Genomic DNA, 27,271 nt, shown 5'->3' with positions numbered 1-27,271 from the left:
AATTCAAGCTCCAAAACGCTGACCATAGACCAGGGCAAGTCTGAAACCAGAAAATGCTTTATTGGAAAGGTACAAAAAAACCAGTCACTGCAGCTAAATTTACAGCAATAAATTACGTTGTGGCTGTCAAGAGAAAGTAATGGACACATACACAGGGCTATTCGCCTTACAAACAGGAATCCACATTGCTTGGTATATCAATAATTTATTTTATAATAAAAAAGCAGCACAAAAATAAATATTGAAATGAAATTACTGAGTAACCACAGAGGATAGAATGAGCTGGTGATAAAAAACAACTTAAAACAGAAGACTCCTATCATTAAAAAAAATGAAAGCAAGTATCCACCATCTACGGAAACACCCCAGCAGACTGAAATACAGACGAAGGAAAACAAATCCACATTACAAAAGTTTTTTTTGTTTTTGTTTTGTTTCTTTTTTTTTTTAAATAAAAACAATCATGACAATGAAGTTTAAATGATTCGAGAGAGAAAAAAAAATGCCACCTTCTCCTCCTCCCCGGGGTCCGAGCCGTCCAGTGGCCTGACCGCCATGGCGCCTGGCCCTGCCACAGCTCGCCTCCGCATCAGCTCGCCCGTCCCATCCCTCCCCAGCCGTGTCACCCAGGTCTCTAAGAGTGCGCTTTGCGGTCTCCTCCAGACGGTAGGGTTGGGCAAGAGCAGAGACGCTGACTTGCTTCAAAGGGATCTGGAGCTGCCCTGGAGGGAAAGGTTCCCCACTCCCCATAGAGAGCACAGCAAACACGTCTACACCAACACAGATGTCCCTCCCGGTCCCTGCCCAACGCTTTCGTCTTCTCCTGTCTCCCGCCCAGCCCTCGGTTCTGTCACACTGCAGATGGGGAGCAACCAAAGAAAGGCCAGGCCCAGAGGAGAGGACCCCAGCACCCAAATCCAGAGCCCCCGCTCCTCAGCGGGGCAGGGGAGGGGGGGGGGACACACAAATTAAGAGGGGCAGAGAAGGGAGCCCCGGCATCCAAACTACTGCAGCAAAGAGACAAGCGAGAGGTACGGCTGCAGGGGAGCGCTGCCCGAGCCGCTCAGGGGACACCCAGCCCCCCATGCGGTGCTCGCCCTGGGTGTCAGGCTTGCAAGTGCAGGACGGAGAGAAAAAACAGAAGAAAAAAAAAAAAGAAAAACAAAACAAAAAAACCCAACAGAAACAAACTGAACCCCAGAGGAATGCAATGTGACAACCCCAAGCTGGAGGGCCCTCCAGGGTGGAGAAGCTGGGTCTCCAACGCGGTCAACAGCTTTCAGGTCATTCCTCCCTCCACGTTACCTTGCAATTCTGATCCCTCTGTGGAAGTTTAGCCAGGACATTTCATTCCCCTCCAGGTCACCACCCAGGGAGCCCTGGACTGGCAATTTCTTTTAATAAAGATTTACAGTATCAAACTTGGAAAAAAAATTATTTTTTTTTACGAAAAATCTGTACGATAAAATGTATATAATTATATATTTATATATATATTTCTCTCTCTTTAAATATTTCCACGTGGTCCTTATGGATATCCAATATGGATTACCTACCATGGCTATGGTATCAACAGCTTTAACAACACCCAGGCCTCTTGTTCATTATCGAGTGACCAGAGATTTAAGTGCCTACCAGCACTAAACTAGCAATCACTTGGACAAGCCTTTGGCACCCTTCCAAGAACTGGAAAAAAAGAAATACTTGGCTGCAAGGGAAGTGCCACGTAAAGATATGTTTCTCAACTCATTCCAACAGCAAGAAGACCCCACGGAACAAAGTTCGACCTCCGTTCCCCTCGGTGAGACTGGTCTGATTTCCCCGGCAGGGGGTCAAGGGCAGCCAGAGGGTGTTCCTATCTAGCCAGGAATGTTATGGAGCTCTGGAGCTGTTTTAAAGACTGGAAGCATTTGGGCATTTTCAAGTCAACTGGCCTTTTTCATTAAAGTTTTCATTTAAAGCCCCAACAGTGCCAGGAGTCTCCATTTTGCCTGTTTTCAGAGGCACCTGTAAGGTCTGGGAAAGTTTCCAATGTCTGTGAGCTGGAGAACATGAGAGGACCAGGAAATGACAGTAACATCTTTCTCTTCCTCAGCTTCTGCTGTGGGAGTCAATAACTGGTACTGATACACAGGACATTGATCTGCCTGTTTGGAGATAGGGAGGGAGTGGAGGAGAAATGAGGTAACGCTAAGTGTCATCCAAACTCTACGTGTTGGAAAATCACTCGAAGGAAACTCCCTGTTCCCCTCCATAACACGTGGATCTGGCAGGGGTAACGAGCCTTCAGGAAGCGTTTCACTTACACCCTTTCTGGCTCAGTAAGGTCAAGGATGTCGATGTTGAGGACTGAACGAGAACCAAGTCTGAGGTTTCTCTTTTCATTAACCTATTTCACAACGGACCCTCCTGGGAAATCCAGAGACTCCGATGACAAGGTGAAAAAAAAAAGAAAACGCAAGCTAACAACTTCTTCCAAAGACAAGTAGGGCTTCACTAAATTTCAACAAACTTACTGCCATTCAAGGCAAGACCATGCCTCAAACAACAAATTATACTGGGTGTCAGATGCCAGTTCACTGTCCCCTTTGCAACAACAGCGGCACTTGATTATTCTCTTTCAGCCCAAAACACTCGTGAATTCTCTGTGATCCTTCTTTTCTGTTCTGGAGCCCAAATCCTCTAAGCTCTTCTCCTCATCTTAAACTTCAGCAATCTCATTCTCTTCTCACCTGTGTGACAACAGGCATCGTCCATTCCACAAGTCTCTGATCTGCCCTGCAAAACTCACAGTCCCTTTTCTTTCCTACTTCAAAGAAAAAAAAAAAAACAAAAACAACAACAAAACACACAAACACCAACATAGCTAGTTTGTTGTTTTTTTTTTTTACAGTGACCTGGAAACATTCGTCTTTTCAGCGCTGCTGCGCAACAGCAGAATCTCTCCCTTCGGCTTCCCACCTCCTGCCCATTGTCAAGCCAGAAATCCCTCTCCCAAACCATTGCTCAGAGCCACACGAACAACTTCTTGACCCCAATTCTTCCATCCCCTACACGCACCCCCCGATTTTCCATCCTGCCCTCCGTGCACCTCTTGGGATAATTCACCCATTCGCCAGAGAAAGCGTCAAGTTTCAGGGTTACATTCACACAGGTTGTCTGAACACTGAGGGTTGTTCACTGTACTCTTTGGATCCCAACTCCAGCACCTGACACGCTACGGAGAGGAAAAGACTCTTCCAGCTCCCATCCAACCTCCCCACAGCCCTTCTGGTCATCAAAGACTGGTGAGCCCAGCTCTCCAGCTAGGATGCTCATTGCTAACCTACCAACACTTTTAGCAAAGAGGAAGCTCTGCAACTTCTCTCCTCCTGTCTGAACGCTATTGCCCTCTAGTTACACTTCAGTGCTTTAAAAACATCTTTCTGAAATACTCTGCACAAACCCCTTCCCGTAGTGCTGATGCCAGCAGAACTGTCCCACCTTCTCACAGCCAGTTCTGCCTCCACCTGGTAATACTTGCAGCATTTTTCCTCCTAGTCTCCCCTTCTCCTCCCCGTCACACAGCTCTTCACAGCATTTACTGTGCCTCCTTCCCTTAAGCTTCAGGGAATCCAGAAAAAAAAAAAAAAAAGCAGCTGCTACTTCAAGACTGCGGATCATTTGGAAGAAATAAAACTGCATAAATATACCCAATTCACAGGCACACCTTAGGGAAGGAGCTATTGGGAAACTTGGGCTTGGAGTAAAGGAGGCTGCAATGTAGTTTTTACAGGCCACACAGGTAATGGGGCATATTAAAATATGTAAAATATATATTTTTCCATATTTTAACAGCATGGATTGAAAACAAAAGGCTATTCCTAATGGGTGTGGTCAGACCCAACCATTAGTCTCCATTGTCCTCCCGCTCCCATCCACTCATAGCAGGATGAAATCTAATCCAAAAAGCCTATATCCCTGCCCTCGTAATATCAGACGGAAGTGGGGAAGGTAGGGGAGACCTTTCTTACAGGGAGTAGGATGCCTCTAAAGGAAACTCTTTTTTTCCATACATTCATCTCACGTGATGATTTCTACGGTCCATCTGCTTCCTGGCTCTTGAGCATCATTCACAAAGACTCCGGAGGCTCCTCAGGTATCTTCTCCCAGGTGGAAAGCTGCCCACGGCTGAGAGGGGTTTGGGGAGGCAGGGGAAAGGTGGAAGCAGATCTTGCAATTTGTACTGCAGATAGAGCTCAAATCCTGGACACGAGAGGTTGATGGAGCCACCGAGTCCAGACAGAAGCAGCCAGTGAAGTTCCCTTTGTAGGTTTGGGGTCGGGGTTTTTTTCTTTTCTTTTTTTTCCTATTTTTTGCACTTTTGGAAGAGAATTGTTAAAATGCCAATTCTTGACATGACCAAGGACTCCGGAACAATGCATAAGAGCCTCTTCCCCTCCCCTCTGAAAGGCTGCTAGTTCCCCCCACCGAGGGCACTAGGACGCTGCTGAAAACGGCACAGAACTGGATGAGATTTCGGCTGATTTCACAATGGTGATGACACTGGTGGTGGCAACTTTGGTGGGGGTAATAGGCCCTCGCGCCACAGTACGAGCAAAGGTCTGGAGTGCTTCGTACTTGGAGCGCAAGGCATCCAGCTCTAGCTTCATGCTGCTGTTTTCTCTGGCCAGCTTCTCCACCTCTTGTTGCAGCTCAACCCGCTGCCTCTCCAGCTCCTCTTTCTGAGTCACGCGCTTGATGCGGCAGCTGGCAGCGTAGCCCCGGTTCTTCAGCGTGCGCCTCCGCTGCTTCAGACGGATGACCTCCTCTTTGGTGAGACCCCTCAGGTGCTGGTTCAGCTCCCGTACGGACATTGACACGAGTTCATCATCACTCAGCACTGGGGCATTCTCTCCTGACTCCTCCTTTACCTGCAAATACCAACAGCACAGGGGTAGCAGCAACCCTACGTGAACAGATGTTCTGGACAGTGAAAAAAGACAGGCCACCCCTCGGCAATGCGACACCCCTACCTGGGAAACAACCCCAAAGCACTGTAGAGACCACACACTCCGCTAAAACATCTGGGTAAAACATGGCAGAGATCTGAGCACTGCTGTCGTCCAGGTTTGGGTAAGCCTCTTAAGTCAGAGAAAGCAGTGAACCTTACACATGTGAACTGAACAGTATGATTTTTCAGGAGATAAATGTAAAGCAGACTGAAGCCCTTTGTGTTTTCCTTTGTCAGGACCTGGAATTCATACTGAACGCTAAAGACGACACCTTTTCCCAGCACTACACCAGGACACCAGTGCAGCATCTCAAAAGCTGAACAGCCACTTGTTTAATTCAGCATTTTGTGGCTTTTCATTGAAGGCTGCTCATCCAAGTAGCCAGCAAAACTGACCCTGCTTGGCTTCAAGGACCACAGCTTGATTTGGTTTCGCTGGTGCACAGGCCAGACTCTGAAGTTACGTGAGAGACACCGAGGCTTTGTGCCTTTTTTCTCAAGCAGATTTGCTGCCACAATTATTTCCAGAACTATAGAACCATTTAGGTTGTAAAAGACCTTTAAGATCATCGAGTCCAGAACCTTTAAGGTATCATCCTTTATGTCTCTTCAAAGACTGCAGGACATCTGGAACAAGGAGCTAAGAGACTGGAAAGAAACCGTGACAACGCACACACAACAGCCCGTGTGTAGACCACCACCAAGCTGGCAGGTCCCAGACATTTACCATCTCATGGATGTGAGGGACACCAGCTGAACGCATCCTTTCGCCAGTGCCCCCCAGTCCCTGAGAGCAGAAGTACTTCACTGACAGGCCTGGGAGCACTGGTTTCAGGATGCTGCCGATACCTACTGTAGCCAAAAGTCTCTTGGATAGCAACTGGGATACGCCAGCCTCCAAGCCATCCCAGAGACTTCAGACTTCTTTCTGGGTACTGCCAGTATTCTACTATCCTAACCTTTCCTGTAGGCAGTGCGACATTGCATCGGCACCCACATGTTAAGAGTCTCTCAGAGTGAGAAAGAAAAGTCACGTATGACCAATGTCGCACGGAGCATGGTTCTGCCAGAGCCTCCCCTGCCACCCAGCACCGCCCGCTCAGCCTCCTTCCCTACCTTTAATGCCTTGTTCGGTTTGGGATTAGTCGTCATAACCTGAGCACAGTCTTCCGGACAAAACTGCTCAGAAATTGCAACTGAAAAACAAAACAAGATTTTCAGGTTACAGTAATCTCAGAGATGAAGGTAGGAAGAAGATACCCAACACAGTCCGAACCCCCCAACTCAACCACTGTTAAAGCAAACCACCACACCGCTGTTCAAAGCAGCAGGATGGATTCACAGATCAGTCCACCCCATTCAGACGGAAGAAAGAGAATCAGTCTTGACAAGCGCCTTGCTTTTCCAGGCTGAAGACCTATTTTGCTATGAACTACACTAAGCCCCAGCAGGGAAGGCAGGGCAGGGAGGGGGAAAAGGACACCAGCAGCAGTTGCACAGCCACCACGCGGCACCCCGCGACGTGCCACCAGCGCCCGCTCACCTCCCTCCAAAGGAATCCCAGACGCTCCAAATGGCCTATTAGGGACGGAATTAAGACTTACCTCCGCTCATAAAAGGCACTGAAAAGCCACAAGACAACAACTCCCTTCATTCTTATTTTGATTATTATTAACCCGGCTCGCAACTGAATCAGCAGCCCAGAAGGAAGCTGCCTGGTTCGTAACCTGCTTTCAGCGCTGTCCCCACCCAAAGGAGACGCTACTGGAAAACCCAAACGGCAGAAACAAAAGCCCCCTGATAACAACGCGAGGCAAGGAGTTTGCCTCTCCCAGCACACCCAGACTGTTGCTTCCCCATCCTCTCGGCCCCCCGGCTGCGAGAGCCGACCCGCCTGGTATTTCTAGTGACGTGGAGGCATGTCCACCGACAGAGAGACCATCCCCTGCCGAGGCACTGCCCTTCACTCTTACCTTAGCTGGCGACTACACCCCCTCGATCAGCGCCTTGCAGAAAATCCACCTGCCCGCACCTCCACCCAAAACCTTCACCCGGCGGTGACGGCAGCACGGGCGGTCTGTCAGGTACCTACCACTAGAGAGGCGACCGCAGCCGTGCCACCATCACAGCCTCTCCCTATCGCTCCCCCAGCGGGGAGGGCGCGAGGCGCCGGTCCCCCCCCGACGCGCGGCGGCGGGCGGCTTCGAGGGCTGCACGCCCAGTGGCACCGCAGAGCGCGCAGCCTGTCTGGCGGGAGTCCTCTCCCTCTCCGCCCCCCTCCCCTTCCCCAGCCCAGCCCATACCCTCCCCATTTCCACGTCTGCATCGTGTCACACATCCTAATCATTCATGAAAAATCCAGCCAAAGCATCCCAAGCATGATTCCCTTCTGATAGTTGCCATGGTGACCTTGGGAAAGTAGCCAACCCGGAGACAGTCGCCATGGAAACAGAGAAGCCCAAAAGCAATAATGACTTCAGGTCATGTCTGTGCAAAGACATCACGAGGTCGTCGGAGAGTAAACAAACTCATTCATATCTGCAAACAGGGGGTGGCGGGATGCGGGGCAGGGGGGTGGGGGGCACAAAGGTGGGTGGGGGGACCCCTGGGAGCCGTGTGGGTGAAGGTGCTGGCTCAGCCCATGCTGCTGTCACTTGAATTTTATCAGTCGAGACACCTCATCATCACACGACTTACGTAAAAAAAAAAAAAAAAATCATCAAGACGAAGAGTGGAGGGGGGCAGAAAAAAAATAATCCCCTAAGTGCAAAGCTGCAAGATACTATCCTAGATATTAGGGAGTGTATATAGGCGCCTCCTCTATTTTTAAGCCTGAGACAGCACAGCTCTCCATGTCTGGAGGAGGAACAAGGACAGCCGCACAGCACACAAGCCAAGATGCTCTGTGATGAATGGACCACTTACAGCAACTGGTGTGCGCTGCGTTTTCCAGAGCATCACTGAGTCCTTCCCTCCTCTCCTCCAGCACCACACCCCACCCTGGGCACACCTCCAGCAGCCCCCACTGCAGCGGGGCAGCAGGAGCCAGCTGGGCACAGGGCAGGGCAGCGGGTCCCAGCCCCTGACAGCCACCTCCGAGCAACTGGATGTGCCCGACCCGTGGCTGCTGCCGTGCCACGCGTGTTGCACGAGGGCTGACCGCAGGCAGGCTCTCCCTTGAGCGCAGCCACCGCCGTGCCACACGTGTTGCACGAGGGCTGACTGCAGGCAGGCTCTCCCTCAAGCACAGCCACCGCCGTGCCACACGTGTTGCACAAGGGCTGACCCCAGGCAGACGTGTTGCACGAGGGCTGACCGCAGGCAGGCTCTCCCTTGAGCGCAGGTGCTGCCGTGCCACATGTGTTGCACGAGGGCTGACCGCAGGCAGGCTCTCCCTTGAGCGCAGCCACCGCCGTGCCACACGTGTTGCACGAGGGCTGACCCCAGGCAGGCTCTCCCTCCAATGAGGGCCTCTCCAGACCCCAGCGCTGCCCTTGGGCCGTCCATCGCTTCCCCTCCGCCACCCACCCCTACCTCCAGGCCGGAGGCTCAGACGTAGGCGCTAGCACGGAGGAGGAAGGAAAAAGCTCCCGGTCTCGGCCAAGCGGTCCCGGAGTTCAGGAGAGCAGAGGCGCTGCCAGTGCGTAAAGGAAAGGGCCGGCAGCCCCCTCCCTGCCGCGGCACCGCGCCGCGGGCGCGCAGGCAGTTGGTGCCATAGTTATGCAGTGAGTCACCAGCTGTTTACAGAGTTTGAGCGCTCGCATTCCCACAGCATCAGAAACTCTTCCTTCCCTCGGCATCCCCCCTCCCGCCGCCCCCGGCCCTACAAGGCGAGGGGCACGCTGCGCCGAGCCGCGCCAGCGAGAGAACCGGAAAAGGAAAGTCAAAAAGACGGGGGAGGCAGACGGCAGGCCCGGCACACCCACCCCTGACACAAAAAGCCTTTTGATCCTCACTCAGCCCGGCTTCAAAGTGCTTTCTACGCCAGCCGATGGAAAAACTGAAGCAGGCCACTTGGCCGCGCCGAGTTGGAAAGAAACGTAAAATATCGTGGCCAACACGAGGCGAGGGGTGAGGGTGCCTCTGCCAGGGGGGCAGTGCCCGAGCGATGCTGCGGCCCCACGTGAGGAAACCCCTTCTGATCACCTGTCGCTCCATGTTGCCGAGAAACATCGCCTTACCCTCTGCATCCCTCGCCAGACGGCGCAGCCGCTCTCCTGCCCAGCACGGGGCCCCGTGCCGCACACCTGCCTCCCCCCGCACACCCGAACACCCTGGATGATGGGCCGGCACCCCCCCGAGACGATGGGCTGGCATCCCTTGGATTGCACTAGGAGCCACGTGCCAGAGCCACTGCTGGCACAGATGAGCAAGGAGATTCAGGGCTCTGTCAGGAATCGTGATGCCAGGCCCTCTCCACACAAGGGTGGGAGACCAGGATCTGCCCCGACCCCATGGGCAGGATTTGGCAGCACAACTAGAAACGCTCAAATGGGCTCAAGCCACGCGCTAGACACTAGTGCCAGGGCAAGCCTTATCTCTGCACTAGGTGAACCCACAGGTGTGGTTCAGGCTTTGCTCGAAACCAATACAACAACACCGGCAACCCTCACCAGCTGTCCTCCAGGGCCTCAGGTTCCATCTCCTCACCTACAAAATCCTTCCCATCAGGACCATTTGGGACTATTCAGCTACCAACAAAAAGCAACTAAAATCAGCACGGCATCTCCCACAGTTAGAAGGCAAAATCCCACAAGAAAACGCTAAACCATCCTGCAAACACATCACATCCAGCAGCATTCCCTAAACATGCTGCCCACGGGTCTTCTGGGACCCTGTCTGCGATTTGATTATTAGAACCCTTTTAGTCTTTACCCTATTCCTGCCCTTCTTTTCTTAATTGAGTTTGCTGCATCACAACTAAAATTAGGAACTCAGCTTCTTGGAACAAGGACCGCATTACATCTCTATTCTGTAAGCAGTACAACACACTTTGAACGCTACGTAAATAAAGCGGAGAGTAGTAATACACCAACTGTAAGGGGCAAAGGCTTTTCCAGTGCAGCTCTGCGCTTGTATTTAAAGCAAGTGTTTTGACTGTGGGTTACATAAAGAGCCCTTGTAATTCTGCAATAAAGTTACCCATTGACAGCCTTGCCAACGCCCTCTTGCCTTGCTCAGACGACTTCCATGCCTCTTGCAGCATCCTCCCAAAAACCTGGACATCTCCAGCTGACATCCCAAGACTGACGGTCTCAGCTTAGACCATCTAGAGATCCCCAACTCCTTTGCTTGGAAAGGGGAAGACAGCAGAAAGCCCAACTCATGCAGAGATAGGACAGAGCTTTCCACACAAGGCTTGCAATTAGGAGAGAAAACATGCCAGAATTAGGTTTCAGACTTTCCACGCTACAGGGCTTTCAAAGCGCGTTACGCATTAAGGAATTACTATAAAGTCACTGCCGACACCCAACAACTGCGGATGAACTCAAATTTTATAACTCTTTCTACACTGAAAGACAACCCCAGCCAGAACACGAGTGCCTGGCAGACAGCCCCGCTGGTGTTTAGCTTCCATCCTCAGACACGTACAGCAAACTGAAAACATGCAACCCTCACCTTCAGCCAGGCCAGCGACGACTTCCAGTGGGCAGAAAAACAGCGTAAGGTTCAAGCAGCGATAGGGATCTCTGCCATTGCGCCTCAATTCAGCACCAGCAGTTACGCAGAGAATACTCTACTCATTCCCAAATGCAGCGATTTAATTCCCAGGCAGCTGTTTTAGTTACATTTCTCATTTATCCTTAAGTTATTTCCAGCTCCAGAGCGCTAGCCAAACGGATATGCCTACCCAGGATAACATCTGAGCTGACAGGTGAAGGGAACTTACAGACGCTTAAACCTTTGTCGCTGTGCCTCTGCCACTCAGAGGCACGACACGGGTTTCCAGCACATCGCAGCATGGTAGGCAGAGCACCATCCCTCTCCCCATCCTTCAAAAAGCCATTCTCCTGCGCTGACAATCTTCACACATCCTGTAAGGCAGACTGACGCTTGTCACTCATTTGTAATGAGAGCGGGGAGGGACAGGCTGATGGTGTGAATCAGAGAGTAGAAGCATATGCGAGGCAATATACTTGACATGAAGAGAGAGAAGACACAAGGAGGGGGTGAGTCACTGTTTACTGTTCTAGAGGAGCTCCACACAGCCCTCGCCCAGCTGGCCAGCTTTCCATTTCCCTTATGGATCGGAACCAGCATCCAGCAGCAAAGAGGAGAGATTCAGGAACCTTCAGAGCACATCTGAGAGCTGCCAGGACACGGCTCTCTGAGGCGCTCTCTGGGGAAGCCTGGACAGGGATCAGACAGTCTTCAGTGGTTTGGTAAACAACCTAGTCAGATGCTGCAGGGAGCCTGTGGTTAGGGAGCAGAGGATACGGAGTACCAGGAGGGTACGCTTGTGTGTCACCTCAGAAGTTCACAGAGGAGGTGGCTGAAGGGGAAAGATACGTGGCAGCCGGCCCCACTACCAACAAAGAGACAGCACTTCCTCCATCATGCGCTGATAAAACGTAGTGACAGAGCATCACCAGAATTACACCTCAGCATCCCTAGCCTGGAGACGCATCTCCACGAGACAGCCAAGCTGAGCCACCGAGCAACAAATAAACTGCTCGGACGCACAGCCGGATTCTGGGGCAGAGCTGGGATTGGGATTCCTTGCTGCTCCTGACCCCACATGCCAGCCATCGAGTTGGACGTCTTCACCGACTGCTAATAACAGAACATCACAGCATCGCTATTCAGGGCCCTGCAATATTGCAGAGCAGCAGGATTTGCTACGCAAGCTGGCCCTCCGCTCAGGAGCTTAGTGGCAGGGTAATCGCTCTCGTTACTGGCTCTTCCCGCTCACTTCTTGTGTTGATGGTCACACAGCACTGCATCGCTTGTGCTTCATTCGTGCTTGGAAGACTCTCTGCCCGAGTTTGAAGATAGCCTGAAACAATAGCTCAGACAGAAGTGGAAACCGCCTGTTCATCTCTACAGGGTGCTGAGCCTGAAACTTCCTGATAATTGAAAGTGCTAGCACTGCTCAAGTACTTCACAGCTGGATGTTTACAAAAATGATCAGCGAGCAAGCTTATCCCACAAACCCCGACCGCCGTGGGGGCCAGCACTCCCAGCTGTCCTTTCTTTGCTTCCCAAACATCTCACACAGAGATTTTTAATACCAAGGTCTGCAGCGCATTCCACACCGTTAATCATCTTCCAATGTCGATGGAAATAAAGAGCGTACCAGGCTGATCTGTATTTTTCCCTTCCAGGAGGCACACAGCGGTACCGAACTCCTTGCCACAACAGATTGCCCAGACAGGCGACGGTGCAGGAATGACATAAAACATGACAAAGCACGCTATGCTTGACAGGCGAGCAAAAAAAATAATTAAATAAATAAATAAAAACTAACAAAATTTCTGCCTCTGGTTCAGAAACACTTGGTGAAGCAGAGCATGAGCCTGGCGTAATACAACCAGGCATATTTCCCGCGACGCAGGTACCAAGCCCTGACAAGCTCAGGGCCTGCAGGAGCGGGCAGGGTGTCCGGCCGGCCGAAGTCACCGCGTGCCCCGATGGTGTGGCAATCACCCCGCCACCAGCAGGCCACCGGCCGGCACCTCCGGCGGGCAGGAGCAGTGTTCCCGCTGCCATTGGGCAAGCGTGGCGTCCATCACCTCTAGGAAGTGACTGCACGAGGAAGGCTTCTCCACAAGCAGCACCGCGTCCGCACAGAAGGCACGGGGGGGAACAGCGAGGCACGCGTGCCCCGTTCAGCAGCGAGGGGAAAAACCGAAAGTCACAAGGTAAATTAGGTAAATTCATTTGCTGCTAAACCCCTGACAGCAGCGCGGCAGGAGGTGCCAGGCGAGGGGCTGCGCTCCTCCACAGACACGGCTTCGTGGAGACCGGGAACGCAAGGAAAAGGCGCCCGGGGGACGCCTGCCTCATGGGGGCTCCCCCCGCAGTCCCCGGGCTCCGCGGTGAGGGAGGGGGCAGCCGGGCGAAAGTGAAAACGGAGGCCTTTCCCTTTTCTGTAACAACTTTGCCCAAAGGGGGCTCGTTCCTAATTGGAGCCCTCGTGGCCTGCTTTCCGCAGAAGCTGTGAAACAAACCCCCGCGGCGCGGCCACGAGGGAGGCAGCGGGCCGGCAGCCCGAGGGGGAGAGGGAGCCCTTCCTCCCGCCGACAGACCCGACACCGGGAGAGCCCCGACGCTCGGGCACCCCGCTCCCACCCCGGATATCCCCCCAGCGCCACAGTCCCCGGGAGCCAGGCAGCACCCCCTCCCCCGGGGGAAACCGCGCAGCGCCCCGCTCGAAGCGCTGCCCCCCCCCCCCGGCTCCGGGACCGGCCCGAACACACCACGCCCCGCTCCTATTCCGCCCCGCCGTGCCCGGGACAGATAACCACCGCTGCAGCCGCAGCCCCGGCCCGACCGACGGGCAGCGCGGAGCCCGGCCGGCGCTTCCCCCGGCGGCTGCGCCCGCCCGATAACCCAGGGCGGGGAGCGGCTCCCCCGGGCCGCTGCTGCCACGCCGCCCGGCACCGGCTGCGCCCCGGCTCCCTCCGTTACTACAAAAGCGGCTATTTTTAGACCGCGGAGCGCGCGGCGTCACAACAGGTTTCCTCGCATGTATTTTCAGAGCCATTCAAAGGCGGCGGCAGGCTGCGCGCTCGTCCGCGGGGGGGACAATCACAATAACCACGGGAGACGGGGCAGCACCGCCCAGGCGCGGCCCCGCCGGCCTCCCCGAGGGGACCCCACGGCCCCCGCCAGCCCCATCCCGCGGGCGACTGAGCCGCGTTGGCCCCGCGCTGGGGCTTGAGGCGGCGGGAAGGGGTGACCGCAGGGCCCGCCGAGCCCCCGCCCCGCCGCGGCTCCCCGGCGCTTTGGGGGCGGCTGGGCCGAGGGGCCGCGCTGCCCCGACACCTCCCCCGCCGCCGCCCCGCCGGGGCCCACGTGCGAGCAGCCCGGCCCGGCCCGGTGCGAGGGGCGGCGGCACCACGTGCCCGGCGCGGTGGTGACTCAGCACTTTTACCTCCGCCGCCCCGCCCGACCGGACCCGACCGGACCGAGCCGAGCCCAGCCGGGCCGCACCAGGCCACCGCCCCCCCTCCCGCCATTCGGCGGGAACGCGCGGCTACTTCCCCACCCCCACCCCCCCCAGCCCAACCAACCCCCCCCCCCGCCCCCGCCCCACCGCGCCCGGGCGGCTCCTCACCTGCGTGCCGGCGGGAGCGCGCGCGCGCGCCCGGGGCGGGGGCGGCGGCGGGGGGGGGGGGCGGCGGCGGCGGGGGGGCGGCGGGGGCGGCGGCGGGGGCGCTGCGCGGCTCCCTCCCTCCCTGCCAGCGAGTCCCGCGGACAACAACAAGCGCGGGGCGGCCCCCTCCCCCCCCGCCGCGCCGCCGACCAACCAGCGCCCCCGCCGCTTCCGGCATGGCGCGTCACGCCGCGCGTCACCGCCCGGCCCCGCCCCCGCCGCGCCGCGTCACCCCCCAGCCACGCCCGCGCGGTTCATTCATGGGGAAGGGCGCGGGGACGGGGCGGGGCCGGCACGTAGCGCCCCCCCCGGCGGGGTGTGCAGCGCGGACCAGGGCCCGGGCCCCCCGGAGCGCTCCCGGGGAGCGGGTCGCGGCGCGGCCGTGGGGCTTTGCACGCTGGCGCGCCGTTGGGTTTGCAGCGGGACGGGGCGCCGGGAGGCTGTCGGGGGTCAGTTTGGTCCCAGGGCTCCGTGAGGGGCCTCAGGCAGGGCTTGCCCTCCGCCGCCGGCGGCCACCGGGACCAGCCATCGCCCGGCACCCCTGGGGGCTGCCCCAGGGCCGGATCCTGAACCCTGACCTCGCCCTTTCCTCCTGCAACTGTGAGAGCTGCTAACGCTGCGCCCTGACCTCGTGGTGCACGTAGCGTTTCAGACCTGGGAGCACCCAACAATGATGCAGATGCATGAAAAAACCATCATGACACTTGTGGCTGCCCAAACCCAGCTGCCTCCATCAAAGCTGGGCTCCCTCTGATCTTTTTTGTGTTCGTAACTATACTAGAAAGTCTGTGTTGGCCCCCTGCAACTCGGACTTTCCAGCCTCGGGCCCAAAGACCCTCGCTGATGCATATCTAAGGGCCGTAGCTGAGGCTTTGAGTCAGGTCCTGGCTATTGCTGCTCCCTTTGGGCAACACAAGGTGCAAAGCATGGGGACCCCCATGACTGGTGCAGCCCTGCGGGCCCTGGCTGAAGCGGGCGTTGGGCAGATGCACCTCCCTGCTGGTAGGAACCCCTGTTTTTTATTGGAATTGGGCTAATGAGGTTGGGCAAAGCTCCCAGATGGTGGCATGAAGCTGCGGCCCAGTGTGACTGCAGCAGCGCCAGCCTTCGCCTCTCGGGAGCTGTGGGCTCTGGCTGCAAACCTGCTGCAGGCACTGGGACAGGCTGAGCTCAGGGCTGGAGGGCAGATTTCAGCCATCCCTGTGGTCCCCGTTGATGTCTCTGAGGTTTGTCTCCAGGTCTCCTTTACATCCTGGGTGGCTCAGAGAGCCAAGACAAGCAAGGAGAGGGGTGCTGGTGGTGGGAGCCTTGGGGCCACCGGTGTCTCCAGCATGGCCACCGGCCCCCGTGCCCTTTCCAGGTGGTAATAACCAGAACTGTCCTGCATCATCCAGGGTTTTCCCTGAGACATCCACGAGACAGTGAGGTATTTTCCCCTGTCTTTGCAACAACACGCGTTTGCCAGATTGCATACAGCATGGTGGGGTGGGTGGGTCAGTCATGTCACCTGAAATTCTGCTTCTGGCTGTATCGTGCTGTTCACAACAGCTCTTACTTTTTGTTTTCATTCCCCGGGGAAAGCAACTCCGCTCCAAAGGTCTGTTGTCCTTTGCTGCTGACCTTTAGACTGCAGTGGCCTTCGACAGTAAACAATGAGCAGCTCTCCCAAGTCCCTCAAGATTGGGGAAGCCTGGCCAGGGAGTGTGCAATTATATGCACTCGTTAACCAGATGAACAGGAGTGCATTGGATAAAGGACCTCTGGTGAAAACCTGGATGGAAAAAAGGGGCTTCATTTTGGGAAGTGTGGGGTTTTGTGGGTCTAGCCCACCCACCATGTGCTCAGAACACATCTGGCATCACCATTCCCCAAAGCCACGGTGCAGGATTCAGCACAGGCAGCTTTGTCACGCTGCTTTAGGTACAGTGCTCTCACCCTAAAAGCAGAGTAGAAGCATTAATACTCCAGGCTTTGAGACCCTGTGTGCATCCAGGCTGGGGAACATCTGAAAGATAATCTCCCGTATTCTCCACCTTTGAACAGCATTGAGCATAGATACATATATTTAAAAAAAAAATACATAAAGACAAAGCACACAAACCAGAGGAGCGAGTGGCTGGGAAGTTGCCGGAGAGGCGTGTGTGCAGGCGCTGCTACTAGAGAGGAGCGGTAGGAGCCGGGCGCCTTGTAGGGTGTTTACGGTGGAGCAGGCAGAGCTGCAGCAGCTGGGAGCCCTGCCTGCCTGCTGCCTGCTGCCCGCCTGCCTGCTGCCCGCTGCCCGCAGCCACAATGTCAAGAGGAGACACGTGTATGTAAGCACCTGGCATGGCCGGAGCGGGGCCCAGGCAGGCCGGGCAGGGGGGTCCTGGGGCACTGTGCCTCCCCATGCTGGGCTGGGGACCCCCCGGCTGCAGGCACTGGCTGTCCCCCCAGTGAATGCTACTGCATCACAGGGCGGCCTGGCATGAGCATGAGTGTATGGGCTGGTGGCATGCCGAGGTCCCTGGGGTTTGCATGCTGGGTGCGACGGTGCTCACCGGCAATGGTGGGTGGGTGCTGGCACCCCGAAGGCACCCACGCGTGGGTGAGTGAGCGGCGATTGCATAAGGCTGAGGTGCTGTGTGGGGCAGGCGCTGCGCCCAGGGTGGCTTCGGAGCCAGGCCCTGGCAGTTTGAGCCGTTTTGGTGCCGGAGCTGGGGAGGGGCTGCCGGGGAATAAAATCTGCTTTTGGAGGAGAGACGTTTTGCTGAGCTTTTGCAGATTGCAGGGCGGAGATGGGTGGGGTCCAGGTGCCTATGGTTTGGGCAGGAGATGGAAAGAAGAAAGTTGTGTCTCTTATTTAAGGTGTTGAGATCGCTCCCTGGGCTCAGCAGGAATGTGGGGGTCTTCTTTCCTTCCAGTTCAGGAGGTGTTTGCCTGAGAGTTTGTGAAAATCAGATTTTATCAGTGGGAAGCAAAGACTGATGGTGCATTCCCTGCCATCCCTCATCCAGCTCTCCCCAGGGCTAAAACCTCTGACTCAGGGCTTTGGGCGACAGCAGAGGATGCTCAGTACCTGGGAGCCGCAACTCCCAGCACTACGGCTCTGTTCCCGTGGGCAGAGGGAGCTCGGTTTTGCCTGCAGCTTCCAGAAATGCTGCAGCCTGTAAATTCAGACCAGGGAAAAACTCACCGAGGGGCCACTTTGGCACCCCCCAAGAGCAGGTGGGGTTCAGGCAGGTGGCACTTTGTCCCTTGGGGCTGGCGGAGAGTCCTGTGGCAGCACCTCCCCGCACTCCAGCAGGGTTAGGACCACCCGCCCCTGGCAAAGCCACCCTTTGCTGAGTTTGCCACATGCACCTTAGCTGAGGGCACCGACATCGAGGTGCTGGGTGCCAAGGGGGGCAGGCTCTGTCTGCACTGTGGGCGTCGGGAATGGGGAAGCCGTCCTTGAGGCTTGGGTGAGCTCCTCCTCTCTGGCTCCTTCACACTTGCCTCCATCTCTCCCTCACTCCAGTGCCAGGACAATGAAGTCGTACCAGAAGCTGACGACAACAGTGCCGCAGCCAGCAGCATGTCGGGTGGAGGAGGAAGGGGCTGCCTCAACACCCACCGGCCGTGGGAAGCTGGCCCCGTGGTGGGTGGGCAGCGGGCTGCTGGTGGCTGCTGTGCTGCTGAGCACCATCACGGTCTGGGTGCTACGGCAAGTATCAGGGGGCTGGCCCAGACCCACACTGCCCCCCAAATGTCTCCTGGTGCCTGAAAACCACCGCTTTGACTGCTACCCGGAGCGGCATGTCGTGGTGACCCAGGAGCTCTGCGAAAGCCGGGGGTGCTGCTTCATGGAGACCCCGCCGCCGGCAGGGGGCAAGCGGGGAGTGCCCTGGTGCTTCTACCCCCCTGACTTCCCCAGCTACACCCTGGAGAGCCTCAACCAGACAGCGCTGGGCATGGTGGGGTTGCTGGTGCGGAGGGAGAAGGCTTATTACCCCCAGGACATCAGGATGCTGAGGCTGGACGTGGAGTTTCAGACAGACACGCGGCTGCACATCAAGGTGAGCTTCACGCTGGCTGCCCTTCAGAGCTTGGGACTGCGCTTCTGCACCCTCCATCCCATAGGTGACCGTCCCCTGCTCAGACCAAGTCTGGAAGCTGCTGTGCTCCAGGCATGGTTGTATGTGGTCAAGAGCATCTCCAACCCTTTGCCCTCTTTCTTTGCTGGTCTTTAAAGTGCATTTTCTCCCTTTTGCAGATAACTGATGCGACCAATCCACGGTATGAGGTTCCCCTAGAGGTTCCCCAGACGATGAAGAGGGCAGAAAACCCCATCTACAGTCTGGATTTCTCCTGGGACCCCTTTGGGGTGCTGCTGCGGCGCAAGGCGACAGGGACAGTGCTGTAAGAACCCACCTCCTCTGCATCCCACAGCAGGTGGGGGGAAGTTCATCCCACCCTAGGCAGGCTCCAGCACGCTTCCTGGAGGTTTTTCCTAGGAAAAACCACACTGCAGGATCTCCAGCCAATAATTACTCTTCATCTTTCCAGTGCTTGCTGTGGTCATGTCAGGGCTGGGTGGGATCTGGGGAGCATCTCTCCAAAAACCTCCCAGTACCCTAATTCCTCTCCGGTCCAAAAACAGACAAGCATTGTGCAGGTCCCCAGCACATCACCAATAAGCCACCTGGTGGCTTGGGGAAAGGGCCACTGAAGGGTTGTGGCTTTGCGTGTCTCGCCTGCTTTTGGATTTCCCTGGCTGTCCAAGCTATAGGGACACCCACATCTCCAGGCTTTTTGTGGAAAAGGACTGCGGGTGGCTTTGCTGTGCTGCTCTCAGTTGCCTCCATGGCTTTGCCCACACTAAGCTGTTGGTGAGCACCAACAGCTCGCTGAGGCATGGCCAGGGTGTTCTGGGATCCTGTCCTTTCCTCCCCCTTCCCTTTTGCTGGTGCCCGTTTTCTGTCCTTTACTTGGGAGCTGCTTATCAGCGACAACAGGCTGAGAAACCCCACCACCATATTGCCTTGGTGGTTAATAATAACCTGGATGGAAACTTCTGGTGTCAAAAGAAAGGCTGTGCCGTGCTGGGTCAGGCTTGTTTGGGCTCAGGCTGTGCCTCACATCCAGCCAGACTCAAATTTGCTGTCTGGGCCACGACGTTGGGGCTGGATGTGGGGTGGGGCATACGCTGCTGTGCTGGCCCTGGGGATGTTTTAAGAGGGAAGGGGTCAATTGTTGATTGGCAAATGGATCCCAATAGATCCCAACATCCCCTCTTGACCTCTCTCCCTTGGTATCACCCTGACAGGCTCAACACCACCGTGGCCCCCTTGATCTTTGCTAACCAGTTTCTCCAGATATCCACATCGCTCCCGTCCAAGTTCCTCTATGGGCTGGGGGAGCACCGTGGCACCTTCCTGCACAGCCTGGACTGGAACACCCTCACACTGTGGGCCCGTGACGTCGCTCCCACGGTACCATCTCCCCCCTCCCCGTGGGGGTGCAGGGGGCGAGGACCGGGGTGCATGGGACAAGCCCTGGGAAAACATGGCAAGGGGGTGGGCGGCAGCACTGGGAGAGGCAGGGGGTGGTCAAGGCTAATGGGCAGGTATGTGCTGGGAGGATTTCAGAGCAATTGCAAAAGGCTTTTGGCACTCTGAGGGCCCTGAGTGTTTTCTGCTCCACCCTGTCACTAGTGCAACAGGTTGTGGCAAGGCAGGAGGTTTCCCCCTTGCCCAGCCCAGCTCTGGAGCAGCCCCTAAGCTGTGAGGAAGAAGCAGCCTCCCATGGCATTCAGCACCAGCTCCAAAACCATCCTCATCCCTCACCTTGTCCTCCACAAGGGGTGACAGATGCATGGTTGGGTGGTGGCAGCAGATGCACAGAGTTGTTTTTTTGCCCCCAGTGATGTGGGGCTCTCCCACTTTGCCTGGGGGCTGCTCTGTCACCCGGCACATCCTCTTTGCAGGAATCGTTCAACCTGTACGGTGCTCATCCCTTCTACCTGCTGATGGAGGAGGGCGGAGATGCTCACGGGGTTTTCCTCCTCAACAGCAATGCAATAGGTAGGTGTCCCAGGGGACCCCAGGCCAGTTTGTCCTGGAGGAGGACCCGGCAGGAGGGGATGGATGGGAGCTGCGGGAGCGGCCAGATCAGGAACTTGGGGTGAGAGGAAGCCGTAAAAGGGAAAGATGTGGTTTGATGGCTCCGTTATTGAGCATAGCCATCTGTTTCCTGGCTACGGCAAGGCTCTTTAGCAACTGCTGAGCAGTTTAACCACACGCCCAGCTGCTGAGTTGCCTTCATAAAAGCAAGTCCCTTGCGTGCGGGTCTCTGCCCATTCCCCCTCGACCCGAAACGCCCTTGCCCCCAGGGCCAGTGGCGTGGCACGGCTGGGGCACAGCTGGGGATGCCGTCTGCCACCCATGCTCTTCCCAGCTGTGTTGCGCCAGCTGCAGCTGTGGGATCTGGCCGTGTGTGCCAGCTGAACACGCAGCAGCTCCCATGGGCTCCTGCCGTGTTGGGGACGGCACCGGCGACCACCCGTCCCTCCCAGCAGCCACCGCTTGCAGCCAGCTGGGACAATGCTGCACGTGGCAGGACTCCCGGAGCTCCAGCTGCGCTCGGCTTTATTGCAGCCATGCTCCAAGGAGGAGCTCGTGGGAGATGCAACCACCTGAGCTGAAGCTTGAGGGCTCAATCGTCTGAAAAGCCCTTCCCAGGAAAGCCCACATGCTCACTTGTACAAGTAGCTCTTGATTCACTCAGGAGGGGATTTTGGGGAAGGACGTGAAGGGGAGTCCTGCATGTGCTTGGTCTTTACATGGAAGCTGGGAGAATGGCGCAGCTTTGGGCTTAAAGAGCAAATTTTTAAGATAGAGAGCTCTCTCCCCACACAAGCCAGTGATGTCCCAGTCATATGATTTCTTAGTTCCCCTGCCAGAAGCTGAGGATTGCCTGTGGTGCTGCCTGGTCCCCCACGTGGGGGTCCAGGTCTGGGGGGTGCTCCCCAATGGTCACTGTCTTTTTCTATCCCCCCACCTGCAAGAGGTGGCCCTGCAGCCTGCTCCGGGCCTGACCTGGAGGACCATTGGGGGGGTCCTGGATTTTTACATCTTCCTGGGGCCTGATCCCAACATGGTCATCCAGCAGTACCAGCAGGTGATAGGTAAGTGCCCGCACCCCAGCATGGCCATCCATCTTCTCCATGCCCTTATCCCTGTCTCACCCCAGCTTCACCACTGTCCCCAGCCCTCCCAGCTGGAGAGGGGTCAGCAGTCCCTAGCCATCCCCTCCCCAGCCCACCCAGCACATCAGGTGTCAGCCTTTCGCCACCCTCCCCTTCCCATCCTTTTGAGATGCTGCTGTCATCTCGGGTCACCCTATCTGTGCTCCCACTCTCCCGCTGCAGGTTTCCCAGCCATGCCACCCCTCTGGGCACTCAGCTTCCACCTCTGCCGCTGGGGCTATGGATCCAGCAATGAGACCTGGGAGATTGTAAGAGCCATGAGGAACTACCGGATCCCCCAGGTAACCACTCGGACCTGTGGAGTGGGGGGGTGTCCAAGATCTGTTACCCACCCCTGAGCCTCTGTCCCACAGGATGTGCAGTGGAATGACATCGATTACATGGATGGGTACCGGGACTTTACCTTCGATCCCCAGAAATTTGCCTCCCTCCCCTCGCTGGTAGAAGACCTCCACAAACATGGGCAGCGCTACGTTATGATCTTGGTACTCCCCCTCCTTTCCCCCTGTGCTGTCTTTGCTGCAGAGCTGGGATGTAAGACGGAAACATAAGGGATGCTCCTGGACCTAGCCAATCATCCCTGGTCCTGGGGATTTGTATCCAGGGCTGTGCCTCAGTGCTGGGCGGGCAGCTGTAAACTGCCACTGGAAATCCCCCTAATGCAGGGACCACAGAGACATGGGCTAGGTTCTGGTGCTGTGTTCCTGTCTGCTGTGGGAGTACAAGGATGCGCCTGTCCCCTGTGGGTGAAAGAACTGGAGGAACTGTGGGTCAGGCTGTTTAACTCGTGGGTCCTCAGCTTGGGTGCCCTCAAAACCCCACGAGTGCTGGATTCTCGTGACCCAGCTGTGATGTCCCTTCTTCCCTCCACAAGGAAAGGGGGTGTGGGTTCTGCTTGCTGTGGGTGGTGGGGATGAGGGGGTGCTGGAGAGGGAAAGATCGAGCTCCCTCCCCATTGAACTCCCTGCTGTAGCCCAAGCCCGTCTGTGACCTGATGTTTCTTGCATAAGTGCAAGATTGCTTTTATTTGTCCCCCACCTCCCCAAAACACCCTAACGGGTCCTGGGGACTTGCAGAAGTGGCATTTCAGAAAACATGCCTGGAAGTGTTGAAGCAAGTTTCTGTTCCCCATGGGGAAAACAGCCACCGTGTGTGGGCTCTGGCTGACCCTGTCTGGGTTGTCCTCTTCTCTGAATCACACTGGCTGGCCAGGGGGAAGGGGCCACGGTCTGCCAGGAACAGTGCTAACCTCTGCTCCGTCCCCAGGATCCCGGCATCAGCAGCACCAACCCTCACGGCTCCTACTGGCCTTTTGACGAAGGCTTGAGACGGGGCTTGTTCCTCAACACCACCCAAGGGCAGCCACTCATCGGGCAGGTGAGGAGCTCCAGGGGAAATCCCAGCCCCGCGGGTCGTGCCATCGCAGGGTTGGGATTTCATCCCTCGCGCTGGAGGGAAAGCCAAGTGGCCGAAGGACCTCTCCGGGATGATTGCTAGAGCCTGGCTCAGCCCTCGGCCTCGCGTGTCACCTCCTGGTGTCTCCACCGGCCCCGGGAGCCAGCCCCTGCCCCAGCAGAGGAGCCCGTGGAAGTCATATGAGCTTTACAGAGTTGGCAGCGCTGCCCAAGCCTGGTCATCTGATTTCTCTCCCTTCCCGTTCCTGGGGCGAGGCGAGGCTGTCTGCAACGGACACGCGCCTCTGGATCTGCTCCGCAGTGCTCCCCTTCCAGCGTGTCCCCCCCCACCACCATTTGCTCCCACCAGCTCTCCTTCGCTGTCTGTGAGGAGGAGGCTTTTAATGTAGCCTGAAAACATGGAGAAAAATGAATCAGCTAAAATTCCTGAAGTGAGGCAAAGCGTGGAGAAATCACAGCTCTTTCCTGACGTGCCCTGGGCTAGGTGGTATCAGGGCTTGTGCAAGCAGAGGCAGAGCAGCCACTCCATCAGCTGCCACTGCCCACCCAGCCAGGTGGGAGTCCCCAGCATCCCGATGCTCCCGGACACCATGGAGGCAGGAGGGATGCTGTACATGCAGCATCCAGGACTGGAAGCGGTCGGCCTGGGTTTACTTTCTGGTTTATTGCTTGTTGCACCCCTGGCCCTCCAGCATGCTCACACCCCTGTGGCACCCTGTTCCCCATGGGGGTCCCCCACAGATCACCCGCTTGCTGAACCCCTGGTTTTGTGGTGTCCCCGCAGGTCTGGCCCGGCTTCACTGCCTTTGCAGACTTCTCCAACCCAGACACGCACCAGTGGTGGCTGGAGAACCTGCAGCACTTCCATGCCCACGTGCCCTTTGATGGGCTCTGGATCGTAAGTCCCTCCTTGCCCCCGGCTCACTCCCTGCCAGCAGCTCGGCTTATGCTGGTGTGTGTCCTGGCAGGACCATCTCTCCCTCAAATACTGCTTTTCCAGGTCTATCCACTGATCCCCCAAACCTCCCCCTTGAAGTTGCTTTACAATTTTCTCTGCTTAGGACATGAATGAGCCGTCCAACTTCATGGATGGGTCTGAAGACGGCTGCCCCCCAGGAGAGCTGGACAGCCCACCCTACACACCGGGTAAGGAGGGAGATGAAATACAAGGCTGTGCTGGTAGGTACCATGTGCTTTGAGATCGCTGGCAACCAAGTGTGATGGGGGAAACCCATTTTTAAGAGACAGCGTGTCTCCATTTTACACCCTGAATGCCTCCATCCCTACTTAGGTGTGCTGCTGTCCATGCCCAAGCCTTGTACGCTTGTCGGGGCTATGTCAGAGTGCAGGATGGGACCTTCTGCATGAGCTTTTGCTGCTGTGTTGGCAGCAATGGCTGGCTCCTGTGTGTGGGAGGGCTGACCCAGAGCCAGCAAGCATCTGGGTGGGGGTCTACATCCCCTGCACACACACCCCCCCCCATGTGCCAACGGGGGCTCTCCTTCCTGGCAGCCGTGCTGGGTGATTCCCTCTCTGCAAAGACGGTGTGTGCCTCAGCGAAGCAGAAAGCCTCAGTGCACTACAACCTCCACAACCTCTACGGGCTGATGGAAGCCAAAGCCACAGCAAGGTACCCAAGCATCCTGCTTCCTGCTGGCCTGGGGATGGGATGGGACAAAATCCTGCTGCTGCTCAGGGCTGTGTAGAGAAAGGACGGGAATTTGAGTGCCCGACCTGAAGGAGAGATGCCCTGGCTGCTCACAACCTCTGGGATGGGAATAACGTGGAAGAGGAGGGGGGAGCTGACACCGCTGTGGGAGGGATGGGGGGGTGAGGCCGGTCCCAGTGCTGAGCCTTTGCTGTACCGCTTGGGCTGACCCTCCGGCCCCACAGGGCTGCCATGGGGCTGGACCTCTCCCTCCATCCTTGTGAGATAAGGTGTGAACTCCTGGGGGGCTGCTCTCACCTCCTGCCCCCAGCTCTCCCCATTGTTTTCCAGTGCTCTGATCCAGATCCGGGGGAAGCGCCCCTTTGTCATCTCCCGCTCCACCTTCCCCAGCCAGGGCCAGTACTCGGGGCACTGGCTGGGTGACAACCGGAGCCAGTGGAAGGACATGTATTACTCCATCCCAGGTGGGTGGCACAGGCTGCCCGCAGACACCCCTGCCACCAGCACCCCCAGTTCCATCGAGCTTTCTGCTTGTTTGGAGACACGTCCAAACTCCTGTGCCCTGCTGACCGTCCCTGCCCTCAGGGATGCTGAGCTTCAGCCTCTTCGGCATCCCGCTGGTTGGGGCGGACATCTGCGGCTTCTCCGGCAGCACCTCGGAGGAGCTGTGCACCCGCTGGATGCAGCTCGGTGCCTTCTACCCCTTCGCTCGCAACCACAACACCCAGAACGAGCAGGTCGAGGGCAGCGTGCCCAGTGGGAAGCATCCCAGCGGTGGGATGCGGGATATAGGCTGTGGGATGTGGGATATCGGATGGGGGAAGCAGGATGGGGGATGGCGGGATTGAGGATGTGGAATGTGGGATGAGGGAAGCGGGATGCAGGAGGTCAGGGGCAGTGGGGATGCCTGGTGGGGTTGGGGATGGGGTGCCTGCTGACTCCCCACATTGCCCCCAGGCCCAGGACCCAACAGCATTCAGCCCCGCAGCAAGGACGGCCATGAAGGATGTGCTGCTGACCCGCTACTCCCTCCTGCCCTTCCTCTACACTCTTTTCCACCGTGCCCACCTGCAAGGGGACACTGTCGCCCGGCCCTTGTTCTTTGAGTAAGAGCATCCCCGCTGGGAGCTGGGGAGATGCTTAGGCTGGATGACAGAGAAGTGGCTGATCCGAGCGGCGTCTCCATCCCACCACAGGTTCCCCCAGGATGTGGCCACCTTGGGACTGGACAGGCAGTTCCTGTGGGGCCAGAGCCTGCTGGTGACGCCAGTGCTGGAGCCCGGGGTGGACTCGGTCACAGGCTACTTCCCCCGAGGCGTATGGTACGACTTCTACACGGTGAGGAGCACTGTGGCGCTCAGCCGGGTTCTGACGGTCCCTGCTTGGGTGGGAAGCCACGGCTGAGCCCAGCAAGCCCCGGTGGAGGAAGGGGTGGGGGTGGCTGCTCCCCAGACCCATGCCCGGGCTACCTGCCATGCCCCCACCCCCCTCACGCCCATGTCTCGCCACCTGCCCAGGGCTCCTCGGTGAACAGCAGCGGGGAGACACTGAAGATGTCAGCCCCCCTGGAACACCTCAACCTGCATGTCCGGGAGGGTGCCATCCTGCCCACCCAGGTGAGCACCCTCCCGTCACCTCCCCAGGGGCCATCCCCCAGCACCTCAGCCTCTGGACCCCCATCCTGGCTGCTTGCAACCCTACAGCACCAGTGTCTTTGAACCCCAGAAACCAGGGACCACCAGTGAGGTGACCCGAGGGAACCCCATGCGCCTCATCGTGGCTTTGTCCTCGAGTGCCACCGCCTGGGGGGACCTCTTCTGGGATGATGGCGAGAGCCTGGACACCTTCGAGCAGGGCAGCTACTCCTACCTGGTGTTTAATGTCACGCAGGTGGGACATGGTGGGGAGGGCAGGGCTGGAGTGTCCTGTGGCACCTGGCCACCTTGTGCTCATGGCGTCACCTCCTGCAGAACATCTTCACCTCCACCGTCCTCCATGCCAGCACTGAGGCTACTGAGGTCACCATTGGCACACTGAGCATCTTTGGGGTGCGGCAGCCACCCAGCAAGGTCCTCCTGAATGGCCAGGAGAGGCCCTTCTCCTACCTGGACAACCAGGTACAGCCCCGTCTTGGGGTGCCTGGACCTGGCGGTCCCCATCCTGGGGGTCTCCACCCCTCTTTCCCCAGCCCTAAGGATCACAGGGCTGGTGGCCAATGCGGTGGGTAAGGGACGCTGGGGTTGAGGGGGGCAGGGGAAGGGATGCTTCACACGCCCCCCACTGAGGCCATACTCCCAACATGTCTCCTCTCTTCCCCCAGGTTCTCACCGTGACCGACCTCGGCCTCAGCCTCAGCCGGGGCTTCTCCCTGCGGTGGCTGTGATGGGCTGCGGGCCCCCCCGCCACGCTGAGACCAGCTGCCCGGGAGAGGCTCGGGGCTCCCCCCACAGAGGGGAGGGCATCGGCGCTGTCACCTGGGGCTGTCACCTGCCACTGCGCAGCACCCCTCCAGCACGGCTGGGGACCGGGAGGGGGCTGGCCCCACGGGTGCCCCCCGGGTGGGCGGTACGGGCGGAGGTGTGGGGGCCGCTGCAATAAAGGCACATGGAGAGCTTGTCCTGGGAGCATGCCATGGGGCTGGGGGGGCGGG

General features: G+C 57.3%; 2 protein-coding genes across 8 annotated transcripts; one reads left to right on the top strand and one right to left on the bottom strand.

The window, feature by feature from the left end:
* Positions 1-39: 39 nt before the first annotated feature.
* On the bottom strand, positions 40-14,442 carry MAFK (MAF bZIP transcription factor K). Of its 3 annotated transcripts, XR_008821615.1 has the most exons (4): positions 14,274-14,442; positions 6,110-6,189; positions 4,056-4,913; positions 40-3,603 (listed from the first exon to the last, which is right to left on the bottom strand). XR_008821615.1 is itself a non-coding variant. In XM_056337494.1 (3 exons), the coding sequence occupies exons 2-3, from the start codon at positions 6,143-6,145 to the stop codon at positions 4,479-4,481; spliced, it is 471 nt and encodes a 156-aa protein (XP_056193469.1). In that variant the 5' UTR covers positions 6,146-6,189; positions 14,274-14,442; the 3' UTR covers positions 40-4,478. The 3 variants fall into 3 exon arrangements, 2 of the variants coding, with proteins under 2 accessions (XP_056193469.1, XP_056193470.1); XM_056337494.1 differs by having other exon boundaries at positions 40-4,913; XM_056337495.1 differs by lacking the exon at positions 14,274-14,442 and adding an exon at positions 6,967-7,234 and having other exon boundaries at positions 40-4,913.
* Positions 10,941-27,237, top strand: LOC130148661 (lysosomal alpha-glucosidase-like). 5 transcript variants are annotated; one of them, XM_056337489.1, is made up of 20 exons: positions 10,941-12,855; positions 17,809-18,346; positions 18,544-18,689; positions 19,597-19,762; positions 20,257-20,353; positions 21,337-21,456; positions 21,700-21,818; positions 21,891-22,022; positions 22,804-22,914; positions 23,737-23,850; positions 24,014-24,098; positions 24,465-24,582; positions 24,952-25,085; positions 25,207-25,358; positions 25,579-25,727; positions 25,818-25,959; positions 26,139-26,237; positions 26,347-26,511; positions 26,592-26,845; positions 26,942-27,237. In XM_056337489.1, exons 2-20 carry the CDS (start codon positions 17,819-17,821, stop codon positions 26,952-26,954), a joined length of 2,844 nt encoding a protein of 947 aa, XP_056193464.1. In that variant the 5' UTR covers positions 10,941-12,855; positions 17,809-17,818; the 3' UTR covers positions 26,955-27,237. The 5 variants fall into 5 exon arrangements, with proteins under 5 accessions (XP_056193464.1, XP_056193463.1, XP_056193462.1 ...); XM_056337488.1 differs by lacking the exon at positions 10,941-12,855 and adding an exon at positions 16,508-16,620; XM_056337487.1 differs by lacking the exon at positions 10,941-12,855 and adding an exon at positions 16,543-16,624.
* Positions 27,238-27,271: the final 34 nt, after the last annotated feature.

Source organism: Falco biarmicus, chromosome 4 (genome assembly GCF_023638135.1).
Source record: "Falco biarmicus isolate bFalBia1 chromosome 4, bFalBia1.pri, whole genome shotgun sequence".
Lineage (NCBI taxonomy): Eukaryota > Metazoa > Chordata > Aves > Falconiformes > Falconidae > Falco > Falco biarmicus.
This window is presented reverse-complemented; position numbering and strand designations above follow the sequence as displayed.